The 27,933-nt window shown below is 38.9% G+C and overlaps 1 protein-coding gene across 1 annotated transcript in view; it reads left to right on the top strand.

Annotated features, from left to right (window-relative positions):
• The window catches only part of TRIM44 (tripartite motif containing 44), a 79,004-nt gene extending 61,985 nt beyond the window's left edge, over positions 1 to 17,019 (top strand). Inside the window, exons 6-7 of the mRNA XM_053720523.1 lie at positions 10,640 to 10,740; positions 14,600 to 17,019. Of these exons, the coding sequence (XP_053576498.1) occupies positions 10,640 to 10,727 (88 nt within the window). The 3' untranslated portion in view covers positions 10,728 to 10,740; positions 14,600 to 17,019. The remainder of the gene's footprint in view (positions 1 to 10,639; positions 10,741 to 14,599) is intronic.
• Positions 17,020 to 27,933: the final 10,914 nt, after the last annotated feature.

The raw sequence follows: 27,933 nt of genomic DNA, 5'->3' as shown, positions 1-27,933 counted from the left end.
TACTCAGCACAAGTTATAACCCTAACGGGCCTTGAGCTCCTTGCACTGCCGGGCTCCTTGAGCCCCTAGACACTCCCTGTACTCCTTCACTTTTCCTCCACTGGCACAACCTCACTTTCCTCCACAACTAAATTATCACTCACATTCACTTCCCCTTCCCCCCCCCCCCTTTTTTTTTTTTTTTTTGTCCCCTCTCCAACTGTGCAACACTTAAACTCACGCACGCAGTACATGGATAAATTCCTTTCTAACTCCCCTAAAATCCCTTCCCCAAATATGACAGGAAGGAATAGAGATAAGAAACTTAAAAACACACTAGACCCACTTGTTGAACAAATAAATCCCGTCAATGCGGCAGCATTACCAGAAAATCTTAATATGCAGATACTAGTGACCAACATTTCGGAGGCACTTGCTCCTAAATTCGATTCACTTAAAACTGAAATTAAGCAGGACATCTCCTCTTTAACTCATGAGGTGAGGCAGTTCTCGAGCAGACTGCAAGAAGTAGAACAGAGGGTCTCGGACCTAGAAGATCAAGCTACTATACATAATACTAAAATTGAGACCTCAACTAAAAGACTACAAAAAATGCTGGATAGGGTAGAGGACCTTGAAAACCGTTCAAGACGGAATAATCTAAGAATAATTGGCCTTCCTGAAAGTAAGAAATTTGAAAATCTTGATACCTTTATAATTGATACCCTCACTAAAGCGCTGAAAATCCCTTCTACCCATCCATCAATTATAATTGAAAGAGTCCACAGAATAGGCGCTCCACGCTTAGACAGTAATAATGCCAGCAGACCTCGACCTATAATTGTAAGATTTCTTAACTATAAAGATAAAGATCTTTTACTGCAATATTTTCGCAAGAACCAACCAATTATGATAGAGGATAATAGAATTATGATCTTTCAGGACTTTTCGGCAGACACAGCATCAAAGAGAAGGGAGCTGGCTCCGATCTGCTCCAAATTCATACAACAGGGATATAGGGCAGCCCTGATATACCCCTCAAAATTGAAAGTGGTAATAAAGGGGACAACACATATTATTGAAGATGTTCAAGTAGCTGAAAATCTTTTTAAAACCCTAGACACATAAATATAGTCCATAGCGTAGCATTCTTTGAAAGTAGTATTATGGTGATGACAGGTATAAAAATGGGGAATGGGAGTCCCCTCCCTTCCCCCCCCCCCTTTTTTTTTTTTTTTTTTTCTTTTTTTCTTCTCTTCTTCTCTCTTCTCTTTCCTTCTTTTTTTCCCTCCCGGTTCTCTCCTCCCATTTATTTTTCCCAATTTTACTTATCCCGCTCCCATATTTAGAGTTATATGACGCATAAATCTAATAACTTTAAAATTGTATCCTGGAATGTTGGGGGAATCTCTTCCCCCATTAAACGTAAGGCAATTTTATCACACCTGCGGAAAGCTCAGGCAGACATCGGATTAATACAGGAAACTCACTTAAATTTAGAGGAGTCATTAAAATTAAAATCAAGCTGGGTAAAAGAAGTCTATGCGGCTCCGAGTGTTGGGAAGAAAAGGGGAGTTGCATTACTCATAGGTAAAAGAATCCAAATGGAGATTCTACACTCTGAGGCTGACTCCGGGGGGAGGTATGTCTTAGTTAAAGTGAAAATAGGTCAGGAAAAGTACACAATCTGTAATGTTTATGGCCCGAACAAAACTGACTCTGAATTTTGGGAATCATTACAAGTTAGACTCCTATCTACCGCGGAAGGCCACCTAATTTTGGGGGGGGACTTCAATATGTCCCCTCAATGTCCTATAGACAGACTTAGAAAAGACTCTAAGCTCCTGAAACAGAAGAAGGACAATCTTGATTTTAAAATAATTAAGAATATGAAACAGGTCCTTTCTTTACGAGACATCTGGAGATACCAGAATCCTGACACTCAGGATTTCACTTGCCTATCTAAGGCTCATAAAACCTTGTCGAGGATTGACTTGTTTTTAATTAGCGATCATTTGAACTCCACAATGATCAAATCTGAGATAATGCCAATTTTTTTATCGGATCACGGGCCTATATCTCTTGAATTTAATCTGGCCCAATCTAGACCCAAGACCTTGCGATTCTTCTTTCCTTGCTATCTTTTCACTGACTTGAAGTTCAAGCAGTGGCTCAGGAATAAATTCACGGAATATGCTCAATTTAATATTAACTATGTGGATCGTTCAGACATCTTCTGGGAAACTGCTAAAGCAGTACTCAGAGGGGAAATCATTGCATATTCCGCTATTCAAAATAGGAGAAGAAAAGCAAGGGAAAAGGAAGTCTATAATTCATTGATTAATTCTTATAATCTCTACTTACTGGAAAGAACTCCTCTAAATTGGGCTAGATATATCCGAGCTAAAGCCGCGAGAGATACCTTCTATCTAACTCAGGAAACATTTAGTGAGCTTAGACTGCAAGCTAAAATGCATACATTTGGTAATAAATCTGGTAAAATGTTAACCAAATTAATTAAGAATGAGAATAAAAAATCCAACATTGACAAAATACAACACAACGGGAAACTCTTAGCTAAGTCTGAAGAAATTACAAGTACATTCCAACATTACTATCAACAACTTTATACTAATTCGGAATTTGACATAGATAAAGCGACTGAATTTTATAGTAAAATCATTTTTCCTATGGCTACCCCTGAGGAGGTTGCTAGACTTAATGCTCCTATTACAACGGAAGAGATTGAAAAAATAATCACTAAACTTTCCCTAAACAAGGCAGATGGACCGGATGGATTGCCCAATGAACTCTATAAAATTTTATCATCAGAGATTGTCTCTCATTTAGCTAAATTATATAATGATATATTTATTCACCACAAACAGCCTACGCCTTCTTTCGCGTCTTCACTTACTACGCTGATCTTAAAAGAAGGGAAAGATCCTACATGCAAAGAGTCCTACAGACCAATTGCATTGCTAAACTCAGATTATAAAATCCTTTCCTCTATCTTAGCAACAAGGCTTCAGTCCATTCTATCTATAGTAATCCATCCGGACCAAGCTGGTTTTCTTAATAATCGCAATTCGTCAGCCAAGATTAGGGAATTATTGGTCACTATGGAATATATTCAGGAAAAGTCTGTGGAGGGGGAGGAAGACCCCCCGGATTTGGCCATTCTGTCAATAGACGCGGAAAAAGCTTTCGACTTAGTAACCCATAAACACTTAATCCTTTCCTTGGCAAGGTTTGGGATTAAAGGTAATTTCCCTAAATTTGTGGAGAATTTATATAATCACTCGTCCACAAGTCTGATTGTTAATAACAACATCTCTCCCCCAATTGCATTAAAAAGGGGTACTCGGCAGGGCTGTCCTCTCTCTCCCCTTCTTTTTGACTTAGCCATAGAGCCTTTAGCAATTAGGATCAGGAGCTCACTGGAGGGTATAAAAATCAGAAACCATGTAATGAAAGTCGGATTATATGCGGATGACTTACTGATATATTTGTCTAATACAGCACAAAACATTCCAAAGCTCTTGCAGATTACTGACCAATTCGGGGTATTCTCGGGGTATAAAGTAAATGCTGCAAAATCCGAACTAATTTGGCTCAGGAAAAATACGACTAGCAAGACAGATTTACCTTTCAGAGTAGTCTCAGACTCAATGAAATACTTAGGAATTAAAATACCAATTAATTTAAAAGATCTCTATAAGGTGAATATAACCCCAATGTTAGGGTATATTAAAGAAAGGCTTAGGATTTGGCAACATTTACCACTCTCAATATCTGGCAGAACAGCCTTATTTAAAATGATACTCCTCCCCAAGTTGTTATACATTTTACAAAATGTCCCACTGATCCTATTTGAGAAAGACATACGGTCAATGAATTCATCAATTGGGCAATTTATATGGCAGGGGAAAAAACCTAAGATAGCTTTTTTCAAATTAACAGCGCCAAGAGAATTGGGGGGATTGGCTTTGCCAAATTTAAGAGGTTATAATCTCTGCTTTTTAGCCCGCATATTAGCAGATTGGTTTTCTACTAAGAACTATGTTCTAAACAATGATCTTGAACTCAATGTATGTGAACCATACTCTCTAATAGCCCTGGCGCACATGGAACTCAGAGATCTCCCAACAGGTATAAAGGAGCTTAAATTTATTCTGAACCCGCTTAAAGCATGGTCCAAACTATCCAAATCTCTTTCAATATGCTCTATGGTATCAAAATACCTCCCTTTAATCAGAAACCCGAATTTTCAACCAGTTTTTAATAGATGGCACAACAATGGGTTGGATAGAGTTATTCACTTAATTAGCCAGGAAAGAAAATGTGTTAAATCTTTTGAGGAGCTGCGGTCTGAATTCAATTTGCTAAACAAAGATTTTTATGCATGTCTACAGATAAGACATTACATTGCAGACCTTACCCATAAGTTCTGATGGAACTGGACTTTGGGTAGCTTAGAAACCTGGTTAACAATAACTAAGAATTCTTCCTTGTCCATTGCTCCGTGTTATTATACACTGAGCCTTAACAGGGCCTCCCCTATGTTGGAGAAATTGGCCATGACCTGGAATAGTTTAATTCCACATAGCAATATTGATTCTGAAATCATTCAACTCTCAGTGAGCAAAGTAATAAAAACGACACTCTCTTCTAACTGGCGTGATGCTCACCTGAAACTTTTACATAGGGCATACTTCACCCCGGAAAAAGGCCTCAGAGTCCGAAATAATGAATTTAACAAATGCCCTAAATGTTCGTTCTTAGCCGCTGATTTAATTCGTATGTTTTGGCAATGCCCTAAACTGAGAAATTTATGGAGCAAGTTGGAATATTGGCTCAAGAATAAACTCAAAATTGAGCGAACAGTCCTTTCACTGTTCCAGATCATATTTTGTCTAAAACCTGAAGATGGGCAACAGCCTAATGAGAAGTTAGTTAACCTATCTATTCTAGCTACCAGGTATCTGGTATGCAAGAAATGGAAATTGAGGTCAGTACCAACTATTGCTGAAATCAGTGATCATTTAAAGAAACAATGCGTCTTAGAGCAGAAAAATACCAATATAGATAATGAACTTGATATAAAGAATTTTTTTGATAAATGGGCGCCATTCATTAAGTTTTCCCTGAGAGAGAAATCGATTATCTGATTTCCCCTTTTAAGAATTCGGAAATAATATTATTGGGTATCTGGTGATTTAAAGGTATCCTGAGAGAACCGGGACTTTTCCTCACCTCCTATCCTTCCCGTTAATTCTCCATCGTTCCTTTCCCCCTTGGAATTAAAAAGGGAAAGGAAAGTTATGATTATTTTTTTTTTTTTTTTTTTTTCTCTCTCTTTCCTTTTTCTTCTCCTAAATATAAATAAAACACTCCAACAATGAGTAAAGAGAGGATAGACAGATGATTTAGCTTTAGCCGATTAGGTATATGACTGGTAATACGCAATTTTTGGTTTTTTGATTGTTAATGGTTCTTTCTCCCTGGAAATTTTTTGTTGTTGTTTTCTTTCTGTTTGTTTTATAATATTGTGATTCTTTGTTTTCATGGAATCTGTACTCATTGCTGGCAATAAAATAAACAATATAAAAAAAAAATAAAAAAAAATTACATGCCCTATCTGAATCATGAAAGTTTATTTTTGACTAGACTGTCCCTTTAATGACATGATCAAAATCCTTATGAGTTGATTGATTACAGTCAGTTGATGTCTATGGGGCTGATTCTCTAAAGCTCTGTGGGCTGGGGAGATTCTATAAAAAAATACTCACCTGCACTTTTATTTCCCTGGTGGAATTATATAAAGCCACTTTTTACAGTGAAACAGGGTGTCTCGCTAAAGGGCGTATACTGCATTTTCTTATGGGAAGGAAAAACGTGCATTACTAAAGTGCGCAATGAAAATCGTAAATTAAAAATCATTCAAAACCAATACTTGAACAATTCACATAAAACTATGCCGGAAAGAATTGTATTGCTTAGGTGCATCAAAAATCGTAACAAAATTATTTACCTAAAATCGTATTTTATCAAAAATGTAAAAGTCCTATGTAAATTACACAGGAATAAATCATATTAACTATGCACAGTGTACACTGTAATTTAAGTTCACTGGATGTGCAAAAAACACAGAAATTTGTACTTAAAATACAAAGGGGCCGATTTATCAAGGGCTGAATGGCCTTCAGGCTCGCCGGAAATAAGTTATGAAGCAGTGGTCTGCTGCTCCATAGCTGGGCTTGCTGCCTCTGAGGCTGCGGTCTGCAATCCGCCCTATCCTATACGATCGGGTTGACACCCCCTGCTAGCGGCCAATTGGCCGCAAATCTGCAGGGGACAGCATTGCACAAGCAGTTCACCAGAACTCCTTGTGCAATGTTAAATGCTGACAGTGTATACTGTCGGCATTCAGCAATGTCTATCGGACATGATACACTACAGCATATCATGTCAGACAGACAATGATAAATCGGCACCAAAGTGTAATTGTTGTTTTTTTCGTAAAATAGGCTGAACATGGGTGTTCCATGGGCGTGTACAAAATCGTCTCTCTAATCCCAGCATACTTCTGTAAAGATTTTTCCCACTACAGATTCAACAGTTTTTCTTCGCCAGTTAGAAGGTGCCGAGCTTTTCTCAAAATACTTAATACCCTAATAGAAAAACACACGCATATGAAAAAAGAAGTGATTGTAAGATGATATACGCAGAAAGCAGCGTAATGTGATTTATATTGACTGCATGATTTCAGTTTTTAATTCCCCCCCCCATTGCTAATTTCGTTCCATTGAGCAAAGGGTCCCTTTCCATTGAGCTCAATTACTTTATAAAGGAGACATCTCGCCACACACAAGGACTGCCCCCTTTTTTTTTTTTACAATACTTCCACCATGGCAGCCCCTGTGAGGGTCAACGTGAAAAAAACACATCTGATCTGGAGAGCTTTAGAGAATCAACCCCTAAGTAAGCTTAATTTTTGTACTGACCTCATGCTGCTGCTGGCGTGTAATACCAGTACTAGTTACTACTGTAACTTTATTTACATTAAAGCTGCTAACTAGCTGCTCTTCCTTTGCTGCTCTGCAGACATCCCCATAGGAAATAACTGCTGAATGCTTTCATTAACAACTTGTGAATGACCCCATGAGTAGATATCAGACAAATCCCAAAACAAATTTGTCATGAGAAATAATCCGAAACAAGACTGTGGCATTCATATGATGCATTAGAGGTGAATAATAGACAGGGCAAGTGGTAGTAGTATTAACCCCTTGCTGCAGCCCCCTCTGCCAGAGCAGGGGTTACTATTAATTATACAGCCTTAGGTAAGACCCATCTGCTGCTATCACATGGGCTCAGCACTTTGTATATAGACGCATAATTTTTTTAATTTAAGAATAACAGGATTCAGGTTTGCTTATTATATTTTGGGAACATTAATAGGTTCAGCACGCTGCAAGGCTCACAGATAGTGATTTGAATGGGTGCTGGGTGCAGCTTGCCCTAACTGGCACAGCTAATACGCTCAGCAATTATCTGGATGATACACAGCAGGCCGGCCGGCCTAGCTTCACCTTGCAGATCTCAAGTGGAAAAGCATTGGGCACCAGCAAGACGACATCCATTAGCAATTCGTGTCATTTCCTCACCAGAAATCAGAGAGGGCAGAAGGCACTGAGCGCCAGTGATAAGATGTGAGGGCAGCTCATTAAGGCTGTCACAAATGCCCGCAGCACACGGCTCCCTGGGCCCCAGTCAGCAGATGGATGGAGGAGATATGGGGAAGTGTCATTCTGTAAGAAAACACATACAGCCTGGTCAAGTGGAATGACCACAGTGGGTTATATTCACTAACATTGTGCCATGTATACTGGGGTACTAATAGAATATACTGATGCCACCTATTTAAGGAATACAGTGGACTCAATTAACATTATGGGCCAGGTTATGTGTTATACCATAGTCATGTGCTATATATGTGTTATACAATAGTCGTGTGATATATATGTGTTATACCATAGTCGTGTGATATATATGTGTTATACCATAGTCATGTGCTATATATGTGTTATACCATAGTCGTGTGATATATATATATATATGTGTTATACTATAGTCATGTGCTATATATGTGTTATACTATAGTCATGTGCTATATATGTGTTATACCATAGTCGTGTGCTGTATATGTGTTATACCATAGTCATGTGCTATATATGTGTTATACCATAGTCGTGTGCTGTATATGTGTTATACCATAGTCATGTGCTGTATATGTGTTATACCATAGTCATGTGCTATATATGTGTTATACCATAGTCGTGTGCTGTATATGTGTTATACCATAGTCATGTGCTATATATGTGTTATACCATAGTCATGTGCTATATATGTGTTATACCATAGTCATGTGCTATATATGTGTTATACCATAGTCATGTGCTATATGTGTGTTATACCATTGTCGTGTGCTATATGTGTGTTATACTATAGTCATGTGCTATATATGTGTTATACCATAGCCGTGTGCTATATATGTGTTATACTATAGTCATGTGCTATATATGTGTTATACTATAGTCGTGTGCTATATATGTGTTATACCATAGTCATGTGCTATATATGTGTTATACCATAGTCGTGTGCTATATATGTGTTATACCATAGTCGTGTGCTATATATGTGTTATACCATAGTCGTGTGCTATATATGTGTTATACCATAGTCGTGTGCTATATATGTGTTATACCATAGTCGTGTGCTATATATGTGTTATACCATAGTCGTGTGCTATATATGTTATACCATAGTCGTGTGCTATATATGTGTTATACCATAGTCGTGTGCTATATATGTGTTATACCATAGTCGTGTGCTATATATGTGTTATACCATAGTCGTGTGCTATATATGTGTTATACTATAGTCGTGTGCTATATATGTGTTATACTATAGTCGTGTGCTATATATGTGTTATACCATAGTCGTGTGCTATATATGTGTTATACCATAGTCGTGTGCTATATATGTGTTATACCATAGTCGTGTGCTATATATGTGTTATACCATAGTCGTGTGCTATATGTGTGTTATACCATAGTCGTGTGCTATATATGTGTTATACCATAGTCGTGTGCTATATATGTGTTATACCATAGTCATGTGCTATATATGTGTTATACCATAGTCATGTGCTATATACAGTATGTTTTATACCATAGTTATGTTCTGTATATCTTTATAACCCAGTGTAACTGCCTAGTTGAGGCTCTGATAAATTCTTTTTGGTCTAGAAAACAGTTTCCAAAGAGCCGCTGTCTCACCTGTCTTTTCAGCTACAAAAAGGAATATGTACCCGGCCTGTGAGCTGGCAGTACAGGCAGACTGGCATGTTCTTGCCTGGCACAGGTCTGTCCATATCCAGACACCAGAGGCACAGAATGTAATTGGAAAAGCATATTACATTAGCTGATTTCCTAGACTGATAAAAAAGAATTGATTTCCTTTCAGAGGAAATTGAATGTAAAAAGCAGCTCAGTGTCTGTTCCCTGTGAATAATAAGATTACCGCAGTTTCTCCTCTGTAATGAAGGGTCATTGTATGTCAGGATCATTATATAGGGATCCTGCCAGGCACAATCCTCTGTCATTATTTGCCTGCTTTTCCTCTCATTTAAGACCATTAAACATGACATTTCAACAACACATAAAACGATTCAATATAGCAAGTGAAACATTATTGCAATATACATTCATAATTTATTTTGCAGCCTTTTGTTATTAAATACATTTAAAAATTGTGCTTATTAATACTTTAGGCAATTTATGTGAGTTTTTGTTTACTTTTTCCTCACTCCCTAAGCTTCTCTGGTGTCACATGCTTTTTAAAAGTTTATCAGTTTTGCATCAACAATCACGATAGGAAAATCATTATTTGCAATAGTAACTGAGTTGAATCAGTGCTAACCCTCCTTAAGGGGATACAAGAGGGCAGGCTACCCCAGTATGCACATGTGCAAACAGAGTTTGTGCTATATCTGAATATTAGTTTGTGATTGGTTACCCACGGTTCTTTTGTTCTGGGGGACGGGGAAATCAGTGAAAAGAATAACCATAAAACAATATACTCATTACACAAAATTAAAGCTGCAGTTTTTAATGCAAAGGTCTTATATATGAAGGTTTATAATCATGTAGTTTACAATTTGTCTTTAGTGTGTCTTTAAATCTGAAGACTATAGTTTTCCCTCTATCCCCAGAGAGACAAGTGCCTTGTGTGGAAATCGGAACATTTACCCTGCAACATGCTACACAGTGATTGCCTAATCAATCTGTCACTAAGTGGCCACAGCAAATACAATAAGATAAACGAGAAACTTTTCAAGAGGTGTGTCCTTAGTGTCTGACTGCAAAACGTTGCAAATTGTGCTAACAATATGGCAGTGTAAATCTGTTAAAATAAATTGTTGTGTGTGTGCAGTGTGCAGATCTTTAGCAATGATGGGGCATAAATTAAAGGTGACTTTAATGCTGCTTTATCTTAGGATATTCTAGGCTAGGGGTTCGTATGTTTATACCGGATGCCCATGTGTGATAAGTAGGTGCCTCTGTGTACTGATCTCATTGTATTTTGTCTGCAGGGAGGACGGACCCTCTCAAAATTCAGCTGCTGAAGGAAGCTCCAGATCTTATTTTAAAGACCCTCCAAAAGGCAATGGACCTTGGTGAAAAGCGCTTGCAGGTAATGTAATTTAACCTGGTAAACTCCTGACCTTACAGGTAAATGAAATGCCACAAATACCTGACCTTACCGGTGTACAAAATGCCACGTAAACCCCTGACCTTACTGGTGTACAAAATGCTACGTAAACCCCAGACCTTACTGGTGTACTAAAAATGCTACGTAAACCCCTGACCTTACTGGTGTACAAAATGCCACGTAAACCCCTGATCTTACTGGTGTACAAAATGCCACGTAAAACCCTGACCTTACTGGTGTACAAAATGCCACGTAAACCCCTGACCTTACTGGTGTACAAAATGCTACGTAAACCCCTGACCTTACTGGTGTACAAAATGCCACGTAAACCCCTGACCTTACTGGTGTACAAAATGCCACGTAAACCCCTGACCTTACTGGTGTACAAAATGCCACGTAAACCCCTGACCTTACTGGTGTACAAAATGCCACGTAAACCCCTGACCTTACTGGTGTACAAAATGCTACGTAAACCCCTGACCTTACTGGTGTACAAAATGCTACGTAACCCCAGACCTTACTGGTGTACAAAATGCCACGTAAACCCCTGACCTTACTGGTGTACAAAATGCCACGTAAACCCCAGACCTTACTGGTGTACAAAATGCTACGTAAACCCCAGACCTTACCGGTGTACAAAATGCCACGTAAACCCCATACCTTACCGGTGTACAAAATGCCACGTAAACCCCAGACCTTACTGGTGTACAAAATGCTACGTAAACCCCTGACCTTACTGGTGTACAAAATGCTACGTAAACCCCTGACCTCACTGGTGTACAAAATGCCACGTAAACCCCTGACCTTACTGGTGTACAAAATGCCACGTAAACCCCTGACCTTACTGGTGTACAAAATGCTACGTAAACCCCAGACCTTACCGGTGTACAAAATGCCACGTAAACCCCAGACCTTACCGGTGTACAAAATGCCACGTAAACCCCAGACCTTACTGGTGTACAAAATGCTACGTAAACCCCTGACCTCACTGGTGTACAAAATGCCACGTAAACCCCTGACCTTACTGGTGTACAAAATGCTACGTAAACCCCTGACCTTACTGGTGTATAAAATGCCATGTAAACCCCTGACCTTACTGGTGTACAAAATGCTACGTAAACCCCAGACCTTACTGGTGTACAAAATGCCACGTAAACCCCTGACCTTACTGGTGTACAAAATGCCACGTAAATACCTGCAAAAGTAAGGAAGGTACAATGCTGTACGTAACCAATAGGAGGCGCTAGTAAAAGATAAGCAAAAATGTGAGCAATGATACAACCCACTTGATCAAATGATATATAGTGATATGTATAAATCTGAAACCACATAAAATGCTGCTACCAAACGAATAGCGATGATAAATGCATTATAACATATATATCTTATCAGACAAATAAAAAGAACCAGCAATGTCCATATAAGTAGTGATAGGTATAGAGTCTGATAGCTATATACTTATAGCTCCAGATGGAATGCCAATGGAAGCCCCTTCTTCAAGTACACTATCTTCTACTTGATACAGGGTATGATGGCTGCACTCTTACCTCACCAAAAACAATGTGATGACTCTACAGCAAAATAATGGAACAAACAGAGGCGCCGCATGTATGTATCAAATAATGCAAGATTTTTTACGCACAGAGAGGCGATACAGGGTACTCACATGTGAGAAAGGGACTCTGTTATGCCAATAGGAACAGGCTGGATTTCAATCAGCGATCCAGCTAGCTGAACTCCGGTGTTACTGGAACTCCAGTGGTACTGGAACACAGGGTCTGCAACAAGGCAATGTGGGAGAGCCCTCTAGGTAGCATTGGCTTAAAGTTAAACATATCCAATGGATTTATTTAAAAATATTAAAACCAAAGTTAAAAACTATGGCATAGTTTCTCTCATTCAATGCTAGAGATTTCACTGTTGACAGCATGGGGTCGATTTATGAAGCAGCAGATGCTTCTTCCGATCCACTCTGCTTCAGTTCTGCCTGAAGCGGAAGTTAAGATACAGCGGTCCTACAACTGCTGCTCCTTAACTCATCCGCCACCTCTGAGGTGGCGGACAGCAATCAGCCCGATCAAATACGATCGGGTTGATTAACACCCCCTGCTAGCGGCCAATTGGCCACAAATCTGCAGGGGGCAGTATTGCACAAGTAGTTCACAAGAACTGCTGGTGCAATGATAAATGCTGACAGCGTATGCCGTTGGCATTTATCGATGTGTGGCGGACATGGTTCGCTATAGCGGATCATGTCTGTCCGCACCATGATAAATTTACCCCCATGCGTTGTTTTTAACTTTGGTTTTAATATTTTTAAATGAATCCATTGGATATGTTTAAACTCTGTGTTTATCTTTAAGCCAATGCTACCTAGAGGGCTCTCCCACATTGCCTTGTTGCAGACCCTGTGTTCCAGTACCACTGGAGTTCCAGTAACACCAGAGTTCAGCTAGCTGGATCGCTGATTGAAATCCAGCCTGTTCCTATTGGCATAACAGAGCCCCTTTCTCTCATGTGAGTACCCTGTATCGCCTCTCTGTGCATAAGAAAACTTGCATTATTGATACACATGTGGCGCCTCTTTTTGTTCCGTTATTTCACATAAATACCTGACCTTACTGGTGTACAAAATGCCACATAGACCCCTGACCTTACTGGTGTACAAAATGCCACATAGACCCCTGACCTTACTGGTGTACAAAATGCCACATAGACCCCTGACCTTACTGGTGTACAAAATGCCACATAGACCCCTGACCTTACTGGTGTACAAAATGCCACATAGACCCCTGACCTTACTGGTGTAGGAAATGCCACATAGACCCCTGACCTTACTGGTGTACAAAATGCCACATAGACCCCTAACCTTACTGGTGTACAAAATGCCACATAAATCCCTGACCTTACTGGTGTAGGAAATGCCACATAGACCCCTGACCTTACTGGTGTACAAATTGCCACATAAATAGCTGACCTTACTGGTGAACAAAATGCCACTTAAATCCCTGACCTTACTGGTGTAGGAAATGCCACATAGACCCCTGACCTTACTGGTGTACAAATTTCCACATAAATAGCTGACCTTACACCTAAACACCTGACCTTACTGGTAAAGAGTAATAACATACAGATACCTCACCTTGCTCTTGCCTGATTTACAATACAAAGTGTCACTATTGTGCCCTTACAGTACAGGCAGCTCTGTTTGGTAAATGAACCCCTCTAGTACTAGCAGCACCAGCAGGAGCAATAAGGAGACATTTTTGTGGTCTCAAACTCATTATCCTGTTGATAATTTAGTGGGAGACTAGCAACTGTATTGTGCTTTCAGTTATTGACAATATATCCTAAAAAAAGTAGTCATTTTCCGTAATAAACCATGTTTGTATAGAATATATATATATATATATATATATATATATATATATATATATATATATATATATATATATATATATATATATATATATATATATATATATATATATATATATATATATATATATATATATATATAAGATGCAGTAATGTCCTCTGTATCTGTGGCATTTGCCACCCCCATAGACATAAAGCATCTCTTTATGTGGTTGTCACACGCATTCATGATGTGATGTTGAGATCTTCCCACTCCTTGTATGAGACAAACAATACAGTCTTCAGATTCAGGCGTGCCACAGTCAAAGCCCTGGTTACTGCACCCACTGAGTGCGACCTTGGCTGACCTAGTGTGACTTAGTCTGCATCTGTCACACACTGATATTTGTTCCTCACTGATGTCACCAGCATTGTCAGGAACGTTAATAAAAGTCTAATCTGCTTGTTGCTCTGTCTTCTGCAGGCAATGGGTCTATACACTTTCCGGTGTCGTCCTGTCTGGTCATTCCAGTTACCGAGTCAGGAGGGAACAGCACTTCCGAGACCACATCTGCTTCCAGAGCCTGTCTAGGTTTATAGGACATTTCATGGTTTAAATAGGAAGAGAACTGTTTGATCTAAAAGCAAAGACTTCTTCAAGAAAGTGCATTGGATTTTGTAGTGGTCTCTATCTTCCTACTGTGATATAATTAACCCCAATTAGGGTTGATACACAAGCGTGGTATGCGTAATTATCCCAGCAACACATCTGTTTAGTATCTTTATGGGCATTTGTACTGAGAGGTTTAGGGTAAGTGACCAGAATCGCATGCCACGTTACATAGAATATGAGCTTATTAAGCGACAATTACATTATTTAAATATAACTAAAAGATAATTACAATGTTCTCCCCAGAACCCTTGTAATGATTATACTGGCCAGCAGCTAATAATGAAGCCAGAATTCAAGTAAAATTATCTAATATTATTTTTTTAAATATGTGGTTTAGCTAGAAGAAAATGTTATAATATTACAAAATATTACACTGCCCCACCCAGCTACTTCCTAATGCCACCCCGCTGGCAACATTTTCGGTGGAAAACAGTGAATTGGTTCCTTGATGAATATGCAAGTTATGCACCAGTAGCTCAGCCTCATAGAGGTGACCAAGGAACCCCTGGCATCTGGTCTTGAAACTCTAGACCAACAGCAGGTGCAATGCAAGCCCGGACATGAAGTCTGCTATACGTAGCATTCAGCATATCTACATTAACAATCTGGTACATTATTAACAGAATACAGAGAAATCCGCTATCACTTCACGTACTGTTTATGGGTTTTGCTTCACTAACTTCTTGGATGCCAATGACACTCTTGATACCAAAGTATCATCTCCTTCCCCACGATGGTACAACTGTCGGGGGTGCAGGGAAACCCTACCACACAGTGGGCATCACACAAGGCCCAGTTGTTTCCTCTTCTTCAACTAAATGATAGCATATACCATGTATAGATATAGCACTTACTGGGCTTGACAGCAAAAGATGTCCTTTATTCAAGTGACGTTTCGGGGGAATACACCCCTTCATCAGACCTTTATTTTATTTATATATATATATATATATATATATATATATATATATATATATATATATATATATATATAAGAGAAAAAACTGTGCACTCACATAAGAGACAAAATACAGATCATATTCAGTCTAATATCAGACAAAATCTATATGCAATGCAAAAGTAGACAAATGAAACTCAAGGAAAAAATCTCCAAGTGCTAAAGAAAAGTCTTACAGTTCAGTAGTGTTCATAACTATAGTAAAGTCTACTTAGGTTGCGGCTGCTTCTTGAAAATGGTCTCCGGCACCTTCTCGGAGTATGGTAAAATCTGAGGATAAGAGAAAAAGCACACAAAACAAACCTATATAGTGTAGTAGCAACAAAGTAGCGGTTTGTGTCAAGTGAATCAGGAGAGGATTATAAAGTTAAAACATCCACTTTATTGAATAAATCCATTAAACGATCCAAAGGGCACAGCAAACAGATGCAGTGCCTGTTTGCTGTGCCCTTTGGATCTTTTAATGGATTTATTCCAAGTATACCCCGGGGGGGGGGGGTACTTAGAGCTTTGGTAAGGGTACTCAGTGGCTTGATCTTTCGTTATTTTTTGCCCACTTTCGGGGCTATGCACTATTGCCTTATTCGTTTTTAAATAATAATATTCATGTGTTGCAGTTATAGGGTACTTAGGGTACAAATTTATGCCTGTAGGGGTATTTGGTACAAAAGGATTGGGAAACACTGGTGTAGTATATTTAAAATAACAGATAAGAGACAAAAAGTATAATAAGTGTCCACCCCCCAGGGTTTTTACTCACAGGATATAACCTCAACTGAAATAAGGTATGATCTGTGTGAAAGTAAATACTAGGAGTCCCGAGAGCGGTCCCGCTACATGCACAAGCCGGAAGGTGTGCATTCACTCAGGCTCTGGAATGATGGAAGGTAAATCTCTGCGTATGCAGAATAGGATTCTTACTAAATCCAGATGACAATAGGTATTAGGGAAACACTGAAACCTTTCTTGAATTCAAACGGCATCCGCTGATAGCTGAGTATGAGTATGTGCCTAGTGACCTCTGGGAACCTCTACGTGTGTACTGAGGTAAGGTGGGCGGTGCCTTATGCATTTTGTGGTATGTCACCACTTCGTCAGAGTATTATTCACGCCCACTGGAAGTCTCCATATTTATGTGTAAATTATAAGTCCAACCACTTCAAAATCACTATAGTAAAATAGTATCTTACTCAAGAGTAGAGGAAACATAGTAATAAACTAAACAAAGTCATCACTATATATCACTCTGTTATATTAAATATTCTACACTATGCAGGTTTGTTTTGTGTGCTTTTTATCTTACCCTCAGATTATATATATATATATATATATATATATATATATATATATATATATATATATATATATATATATATATATATATATATATATATATATATATATATAATGGATTTTACATGTAAATTTAATTTAGAGCATTAAAGCATCACACCATTACCACAACTGTGAGTGTACCCAGTGCCTTTATCCAACTTTATATAATTGTTTGTGTATATGTATGTGTGTGTATTTGTGTGTGTCTGTGTGTGTAACATAGTAGATGAGGTTGAAAAAAGACAGAAGTCAACCTATACAAATTCTAAAATACTTACAATAAAAGCTCCAGTTAGCTTAAATTAATCCTACTAAAAGGTGACCTATTTAACACAAGCAATTATATCCCTGAATTCTGTTTCTAGGCAGAAATGTATCTAAACCATTTTTAAATGTATCTAAGGTATTGGCATTTACTACCTCCTTAGGTAATGAGTTCCACAATTGATTGCTCTTATAGTGAAAAAACGTTTATGTTGATGGAGATAAAATCTCCTTTCCTTCAACCTTAAATTGTGACCTTTTGTCACAAACAATTTTCTTGGAATAAGCAGAGCTTCTGCCATCTCTGTATATGGGCCTTGAATATATTTATATAAAGTAATCATGCCTCTCAAGCACCTTTTTTCTAGAGAAATCAGACCCAGTTTGGCTAAACTCTCTTCATAGCTTAAATTCTCCATTCCCCTTATTAGTTTTGTGGCCCTTCTCTGAACTTTTTCATAGTCTACAATGTATTTTTTTGAGATTGGTTCCTAGAACTGCACAATCTCAAGGTGAGGTCTTACCAGGGATTTATATAGTGACAGAATTATGCTTTTCTTCCTTGTATTAATGCCTCTTTTAATACATGCTAGTATCTTATTAGCCTTACAAGCCGCTGCCCTGCATTGTGCGCCCATCATTAGCTTGTTATCTATTACTACTTCCAAATCCCTTTCCTTCTCTGTTTGGCTAAGTCTTGACCCATTTAAATAATAGGTTGCCTGCTTATTTTTTTTTTTCTTCCAAAATGTAGAACCTTGCATTTTTCAGTATTAAATCTCTTTTTCCATTTACCTGCCTATACCTCTATATTTTTTAGATCCCCTTGTAAAGCAAATCCTGCCCTGACCTAATGACCTTACAATAACTTTGTATCATCTGCAAAAATAGAGGTGTCGCTATGTATTCCTTGCTCCAAGTCATTAATAAAAATATTAAAAAGGACAGGGCCCAGTACTGATTCCTGGGGGACTCCACCGATTACCTTTGTTCAATCAGAGTATGATCCATTCGCTACTACTCGTTGCTTCCTATCTTTTATTCAGTTTTTTATCCATGAACTAACATTTTCAGCTATTCCCAGTCCCTCAATGTTGTACATGTATCTCTCATGTGGCACTGTATCAAACGCCTTTGCAAAAATCCAAGTTTGTCACATCAATTAAATCCCCTTTATCTATATTTGTACTTACTTCCTCGTAGAATCTAATTAGATTAGTTTGACATGATCTATTTCTCAAAAAACCATGCGGATTTGAACTCATAATCTTGTTTGCACGAATATACTCATCAATATAATCCCTTCAGGTATTTTACCCACTATTGATGTCAGACTAACTGGTCTATAGCTTCCTGGATCAGTCCTGCTTCCCCTTTTAAAAAGTGGCACCACATCAGCTTTATGCCAGTCCTTGGGTACTATGCCTGAGGATAATGAGTCTTGAAGAATTAATAGTAGAGGTTTGTCTATAACAGTGCTAAGTTCCCGTAAAACCTTTGGGTGTTTTCCATCTGGGCCTAGAGTTTTATTTATCTTAATATTCTCCATTTTTTTTCCTGATAACCTATAGTGATAACCCAGTTAATGGTATGGGCTGGCATGTTCTAGTTTGTTCCATAGTATCTCCCATTGGTTCCTCTCTTGTGTATACTGGAGGAGAAAAGAACTGGTTTAGTACCTCAGCCTTCTCCCTGTCACTGTTAATCATGCTACCTTTCACACATTTTAATGTACCTATATTGTCCTTCTTAGATTTTTTGCCATTTATATACTTAAAAAACCTTTTTAGAGTTTGACTTGAATCCTTTGTTGTTTAAAAAGAAAGATAATCTCTTTATTACCCAATCCCCAGTTTTACATAACCAACACTGTTATAGAAATACACTTTTTACCTCTGTGATTACCTTGTATCTAAGCCTCTGCAAACTGCCCCCTTATTTCAGTTCTTTTGACAGACATGCATTTTAGCCAATCAGTGCTGGCTCCAGGGTAACTTCACATGCATGAGCTCAATGTTATCTATATGAAACACATGAACTTATGCCCTCTAGTGGTCAAAATGCATTTAGATTAGAGAGTCTTCAATGTCTAAGAAATTAGCATATGAACCTCCTAGGTTTAGCTTTCTACTAAGAATACGAAGAGAACAAAGCAAAGTTAGTGATAAAAGTAAATTGGAAAGTTGTTTAAAATTGCATTCCCTATTTAAATCATCATGAAAGTTTTTTTGGACTTGACTGTCCCTTTATTCTTTCATTTTCAATTGTGGCTAATGGGATTGCTTTTTTGAATGCTTTGTTACATTTCTTAAATATATGCACCTTTTTTTTTTTAATTGCGCTTAACACATTTTTGCTTAGCCACATTGGCTTTGATTTATTTTTACTTTTATAACCGGAGTTATGTGTATTTACTCCTGTTCAATAATCTGTGCAAGTGTCTGACAAAAACACATTATAATGCTAATTTAACGTGCGCCCATAAACGGGCAAATTACTAATGGCTGGTTAATGCTACTGCAAGCTTGTGGTAACTCTTTGTGCTCAGTGAAATTAACCAGAGGGGAGACCACTCGTTAATTAAAAAAATGTCCACAATTTGCCGCACCCCCCCCCCCCCAAATAAAGAGTATAGTTCCTTTTTACAAATAAAATATATGAGCATTTATTTTATTTTTAAATATAACTGCACAAAGCAGTTATAAGGGGTTAAAGTGAGGGGATGTGGGTTGTTTCAAAGCGCACTCATAAACGCAAAGCTTCCCTGAAATGCTAATACAAGCTCGTGTTCGCATTGCACTCAACTTGTAATACCAGCAAACCTCACGTCTCATTACGTGTATGTGTACCGCGTCTCCCTTCTCATTACTGTATGTGTCCTGCACCTCACGTCTCATTACTGTATGTGTACCGTCTCATTACTGTATGTGTACCGCACCTCACTTCTCATTACGTGTATGTGTACCGCACCTCACTTCTCATTACGTGTATGTGTACCGCACCTCACTTCTCATTACTGTATGTGTACTGCACCTTTACATCTCATTACGTGTAATTGTACCGCACCTCACTTCTCATTACTGTATGTGTACTGCACCTCACTTCTCATTACTGTATGTGTACCGCAGCTCACTTCTCATTACTGTATGTGTACAGCACCTCACATCTCATTACTGTATGTGTACCGCACCTCACTTCTCATTACTGTATGTGTACTGCACCTTTACATCTCATTACGTGTAATTGTACCGCACCTCACTTCTCATTACTGTATGTGTACTGCACCTCACTTCTCATTACTGTATGTGTACTGCACCTCACTTCTCATTACTGTATGTGTACTGCACCTCACTTCTCATTACGTGTAATTGTACCGGACCTCACTTCTCATTACTGTATGTGTACTGCACCTCACTTCTCATTACGTGTAATTGTACCGCACCTCACTTCTCATTACTGTATGTGTACTGCACCTCACTTCTCATTACTGTATGTGTACTGCACCTCACTTCTCATTACTGTATGTGTACCGCACCTCACTTTTCATTACGTGTATGTGTACCGCACCTCAAGTCTCATTACTGTATGTGTACTGCACCTCACATCTCATTACTGTATGTGTCCCGCACCTCACTTCTCATTACGTGTATGTGTACCGCACCTCACTTCTCATTACTGTATGTGTCCCGCACCTCACGTCTCATTACTGTATGTGTCCCGCACCTCACGTCTCATTACATGTATGTGTACCGCACCTCACTTCTCATTACTGTATGTGTACCGCACCTCACTTCTCATTACGTGTATGAGTACCGCACCTCACTTCTCATTACTGTATGTGTACCGCACCTCACTTCTCATTACTGTATGTGTACCGCACCTCACTTCTCATTACTGTATGTGTACCGCACCTCACATCTCATCACGTGTAATTGTACCGCACCTCACTTCTCATTACATGCATGTGTACCGCACCTCAAGTCTCCTTACTGTATGTGTACCGCACCTCACTTCTCATTACTGTATGTGTACTGCACCTCACTTCCAATTACGTGTAATTGTACCGCATTTCGCGTCTCATGTGTAATTGTGCGGCATCTCACATCTCATTATGTGTATGTGTGCCGCACCTCATGTATTTGTACCGCGTCTCATGTAGATGTGAGTAGCACATACTGAAAATAAACACTGAGATATTGATATAAAATATTTCATTATGTGCAGTTAAACAACTTTGCAATATACCTTTATTATTTGTCATTGCTTCTTTCACATCATTTAATTTTGAGAGCTGACACAACACATGATCACCTGACACTTTCTGTCCCCTCTTGGCTTCAGCAGAGATTATCAAATAATGACTTCATAACAGAAGTATTTTGTTTTCATAATGATGGTGGCTGTGTCTGTCTCAGTATCAGTAGCCTGGTTGGCTCCTCTAAATAAGGCAAGTGGTGAGGGCAGTTTCACTATTGTAAAACATTTGCAGAAAACAAGATGTTAATGAAGTAAAACCATTTTTTAGCTTATCCAGAGTTTGGGGTAGGTTTGCCTCCTGTCCAAGAATGACCCGGACCGTTTGAGTTTCCATTTGTGTGGTAAACAGCCAAGAAAGGTGACATTGTGCATTTGCAACATACTGTACAAGCCTACAGTTATTTCTCTCTTGCGTTTGTGTCTTTGTATGGGAGTGAGTTTGTCAGTGTATTTGTGTGTTACAGTGTGTGTCTTTGTTTTAGTGTCTTCCTGTGTGTGGGAAAGAGCGATTGTATGAGTAGAGAGTGTGTGTGAGAGAGAATGTGTGTGTTAGTGTGTGAGAGTGTTTGTCTTTGTGTTTGTCGGTGTCTTCCTGTGTGTGTGAGTTTCTTTGTAAAAGAGTGAGTGTATTTGTGAGTGTGTGTGAGAGTGTATGTGAGAGAGGGAATTTGTGTGTGAATGTGTGTGTGTGTCTTTGTGTTTGTCAGTGCCTTCCTGTGTGTGTGTTTGTGTGAGAAAGAATGTGTGGGAGAGCTTTGTGTGTGTGTGTGTGAGAATGAATGTGTGTTTGTGTGTGAGAGAGAGAATGTGTGTGAGAATGTGTGTGAAAGAGAAACGAAAAAGAAAGAATGTGTGTATGGGTGTGAGTGAAAGAGAATGTGTGTGTGAGAGAGAGAATGAATGTGTGTGTGAGAGAGAAGTGTGTGTGTGTGTGTGAGAGAGAGAAAGAATGCGTGTGTGAGAGAGAAATGTGTGTGTGTGAGAGAGAAATGTGTGTGTGTGAGAGAGAAATGTGTGAGAGAGAAAGAATGTGTGTGAGAGAGAAAGAATGTGTGTGAGAGAAGAAAGAATGTGTGTGAGAGAAGAAAGAATGTGTGTAAGAGAAGAAAGAATGTGTGTGAGAGAAGAAAGAATGTGTGTGAGAGAAGAAAGAATGTGTGTGTGAGAGAGAATGTGTGTCACAATTAGCAGCTAGAACATACAAGGACTCACTTCCTCCACCTTTGGAGACAAAATCAGAGATCCTAATTTTCAACAAAATATAAGAAACCATCACCTAGATTACGAGTTCTGCGTTAGGAGGGGTGCGGTGCTAACGAGCTGTTTTCCCTCACAGCTCACTTACAGACAGCGCTGGTATTAGGGGTTTTTACAAGCCCGGCGTTAACCGCAAAAAAGTGAGCGAAGAGCAAAATTTAGCTCCACATCTCACCTCAATACCAGCACTGCTTACGTTAGCGGTGAGCAGGTAAAACGTGCTCGTGCACGATTTCCCCATAGGGATCAATGGGGGAGAGCCAGCTGCAAAAAAGCAGCGTTCAGCTCCTAACGCAGCCCCATTGATACCTATGGGGAAATACTTTTTATGTCTACACCTAACACCCTAACATGAAGCCAGAATCTAAACACCCCTAATATTACACTTATTAACCCCTAATCTGCCGCCCCCGACATCACCGACACCTACATTATATTATTAACCCCTAATCTGCCACTCCGGACACCGCCGCCACCTACATTATACTTATGAACCCCTAATCTGCTGCCCCCAACATCGCCGAACCCTACATTATATTTATAAACCCCTAATCTGCCACCCCCAATGTCACCGCAACCTAACTACATTTATTAACCCCTAATCTGCCGCCCACAACATCACCACCACTATATTAAATGTATTAACCCCTAAACCTATGTCTAACCCTAACCTTATCACCCCCTAAATTAAATATAATTAAATCTAAATAAAATTACTACAGTTACCTAAATTATTCCTATTTAAAACTAAATACTTACCTATAAAATAAACCCTAAAATAGCCACAATATTACTAATAGTTACATTGTAGCTATCTTACACCTAGATTTAGAGTTCTGCGTTAGCCGTCAAAAGCAGCGTTAATACTGCAGATCCCCTTACGCCAATTGCGTATCCTATCTTTTCAATGGGATCTTCGTAACGCTGGTATTTAGAGTCTTGGCTGAAGTGAGCGGTAGACCCTCTACCGACAAGACTCCTAACGCCAAAAAAAGTCAGTAGTTAAGAGCTTTCTGGGCTAACGCCGGTTTATAAAGCTCTTAACTACTGTGCTATAAAGTACACTAACACCCATAAACTACCTATGTACCCCTAAACCGAGGTCCCCCCACATCGCCGCCACTATAATAATAAATATTTTTAACCCCTAATCTGCCGACCGCACATCGCCGCCACCTACATTATCCCTATGAACCCCTAATCTTCTGCCCCCAACATCGCCGACACCTACATAATATTTATTAACCCCTAATCTGCCCCCCCAATGTCGCCACCACCTAACCTAACTACAAGTATTAACCCCTAATCTGCCGACCAGACCTCGCCGCCACTATAAAAGTTATTAACCCCTAAACCGCCGCACTCCTGCCTCGCAAACCCTATAATAAATAGTATTAACCCCTAATCTGCCCCCCCCCAACGTCGCCGCCACCTAACTACAAGTATTAAACCCTATTCTGCCGACCGGACCTCGCCGCTACTCTAATAAATGTATTAACCCCTAAAGCTAAGTCTAACCCTAACACCCCCCTAAATTAAATATAATTTTAATCTCACAAAATAAATTAAATCTTATTAACTAAAGTATTCCTATTTAAAACTAAATACCTGTAAAATAAACCCTAATATAGCTACAATATAACGAATAATTATATTGTAGCTATTTTAGGATTTATATTTATTTTACAGGCAACTTTGTATTTATTTTAACTAGGTACAATAGCTATTAAATAGTTATTTACTATTTAATAGCTACCTAGTTAAAATAATTACAAAATTACCTGTAAAATAAATCCTAACCTAAGTTACAATTAAACCTAACACTACACTATCAATAAATTAATTAAATAAATTACCTACAATTACATACACAATTAAATAAACTCAACTAAATTACAAAAAACAAACACTAAATTACAAAAAATAAAAAAAGATGATTACAATTACAAGAATATTACACTAATTACACCTACTCTAAGTCCCCTAATAAAATAAAAAAGCCCCCCAAAATAATAAAGGTCCCTACCCTATTCTAAATTAAAAAGTAACCAGCTCTTTTACAAGCCCTTAAAAGGGCTTTTTGCGGGGCATGCCCCAAAGTTATCAGTTCTTTTGCCTGTAAAAAAAAATACAACCCCCCAACATTAAAACCCACCACCCACATACCCCTACTCTAACCCAAACCCCCCTTAAATAAACCTAACACTACCCCCCTGAAGATCTCCCTACCTTGAGTCGTCTTCACCCAGCCGGGCCGAAGTCTTCATCTGATGGGGCAGAAGAGGACATCCAGACCGGCAGAAGTCTTCATCCTATCCGGGCAGAAGAGGACATCCGGACCGGCAGACATCTTCATCCAAGCGGCATCTTCTATCTTCATCCATCCGACGAGGAGCGGCTCCATCTTCAAGACCTCCGGCGCGGAACATCCTTCTTCCCCGACGAATGAAGATTCCTTTAAGTGATGTCATCCAAGATGGCGTCCCTCGAATTCCGATTGGCTGATAGGATTCTATCAGCCAATCGGAATTAAGGTAGGAAAAAATCTGATTGGCTGATAGAATCCTATCAGCCAATCAGAATTCGAGGGACGCCATCTTGGATGACATCACTTAAAGGAACCTTCATTCGTCGGGGAAGAAGGATGTTCCGCGCCGGAGGTCTTGAAAAAGGAGCCGCTCCTCGTCGGATGGATGAAGATAGAAGATGCCGCTTGGATGAAGATGTCTGCCGGTCCGGATGTCCTCTTTTGCCCAGATAGGATGAAGACTTCTGCCGGTCTGGATGTCCTCTTCGGCCCCATCGGATGAAGACTTCGGCCCGGCTGGGTGAAGACGACTCAAGGTAGGGAGATCTTCAGAGGGGTAGTGTTAGGTTTATTTAAGGGGGGTTTGGGTTAGAGTAGGGGTATGTGGGTGGTAGGTTTTAATGTTGGGGGGGGTTGTATTTTTTTTTACAGGCAAAAGAGCTGATTACTTTGGGGCATGCCCCGCAAAAAGCCCTTTGAAGGGCTGGTAAAAGAGCTGGTTACTTTTTAATTTAGAAAAGGGTAGGGACCTTTATTATTTTGGGGGGCTTTTTTATTTTATTAGGGGGCTTAGAGTAGGTGTAATTAGCCTGATATTCTTGTAATCATCTTTTTTTATTTTTTGTAATTTAGTGGGGGTTTTTTTTGTAGTTTAGTTTATTTAATTGTATGTAATTGTAGGTAATTTATTTAATGATAGTGTAGTGTTAGGTTTAATTGTAACTTAGGTTAGGATTTATTTTACAGGTAATTTTGTAATTATTTTAACTAGGTAGCTATTAAATAGTAAATAACTATTTAATAGCTATTGTACCTAGTTAAAATAAATACAAAGTTGCCTGTAAATAAATATAAATCCTAAAATAGCTACAATATAATTAATCGTTATATTGTAGCTATATTAGGGTTTATTTTACAGGTAAGTATTTAGTTTTATATAGGAATACTTTAGTTAATAAGATTTAATTTATTTAGTTAGATTAAAATTCTATTTAATTTATGGGGGTGTTATGGTTAGACTTAGCTTTAGGGGTTAATACATTTATTAGAGTAGCGGCGAGGCCCGGTCAGCAGATTAGGGGTTAATACTTGGTTAGGTGGCGGCGACGTTGGGGGGGGGGGCAGATTAGGGGTTAATACTATTTATTATAGGGTTTGCGAGGCGGGAGTGCGGCGGTTTAGGGGTTAATAACTTTATTAGGGTAGCGGCGAGGTCCGGTCGGCAGATTAGGGGTTAATAAGTGTAGGTAAAATAGCGGCGACGTTGGGGGGGGGCAGATTAGGGGTTAATAAATATAGGGGTCGGCGATGTTGAGGGCAGCAGATTAGGGGTTCATAGGGATAATGTAGGTTGCGGCGGTGTCCGGAGCGGCAGATTAGGGGTTAATAGTATAATGCAGGTGTCAGCGATAGTGGGGGCGGCAGATTAGGGGTTAATAAGTGTAAGGTTAGGGGTGTTTAGACTCGGGGTTCATGTTAGGGTGATAGGTGCAGACTTAGAAAGTGTTTCCCCATAGGAAACAATGGGGCTGCGTTGGGAGCTTAAAGGGACAGTCTAGTATAAATTAAACTTTCATTATTCAGATAGGACTTTTAATTTTAATCAACTTTCCAATTTACTTTTATCATCAAATTTGCTTTTTTCTCTTGGTATTCTTAGTTTAAACTAAACATAGGTAGGCTCATATGCTAATTTCTAAGCCTTTGAGGGCTTCCTCTTATCACATGCTTTTTAAATCTCTTTTCAACACAAAGAGACAGAAAGTACACGTGGGCTATATAGATAACACTGTGTTCAGGCACAGAAAGTTATTTAAGATCAATACAATGCTAAATTTAAGACAATAGATAATAAACAGTCACAGTCATGTGATCAGGGGGCTGGAAGAAGGTTCCTAGATACAAGGTAATCACAGAGGTAAAAAGTATATTAATATAACTGTGTTGGTTATGCAAAACTGGGGAATGGGTAATAAAGGGATTATCTATCTTTTAAAACAATAACAATTCTATGGTAGACTGTCCCTTTAACGCTGCTTTTTTGCAGGTGTTAGGTATTTTTTCATCCCAAACTGCCCCATTGTTTACTATGGGGGAATCGCGCACAAGCACGTTTTGCCAGCTTACCGCTACCGTAAGCAATGCTGGTATTGAGGGTTGAAGTGGCGGTAAATTAGGCTCAACGCACCCTTTTTGGAGCCTAACGCAGCCCTTCAGACAACTCTAAATACCAGCGTTGTCTTAAGGGTGCGTTGGGAAAAAAAAGCTGCGTTAGCTACGCGGGTCTTTACCGACAAAACTCTAAATCTAGCGGTTAGGGTTTATTTTTATTTTACAGGCAACTTTGTATTTATTTTAACTAGGTACAATAGTTATTAAATAGTTATTAACTATTTAATAACTACCTAGTTAAAATAAAGACAAATTTACCTGTAAAATAAAACCTAACCTAAGTTACACTAACACCACACTATAATTAAATAAATTCCCTAAACTAAATATAATTAATTACAATTTAAAAAAAATTATCTAAAGTAAGAAAAAAAA

This window comes from Bombina bombina, chromosome 7 (genome assembly GCF_027579735.1).
Source record: "Bombina bombina isolate aBomBom1 chromosome 7, aBomBom1.pri, whole genome shotgun sequence".
In the NCBI taxonomy this organism is placed as follows: Eukaryota; Metazoa; Chordata; class Amphibia; order Anura; family Bombinatoridae; genus Bombina; species Bombina bombina.
The sequence above is the reverse complement of the archived record's forward strand: the minus strand, read 5'-3'. Positions and strand labels throughout refer to the sequence as shown.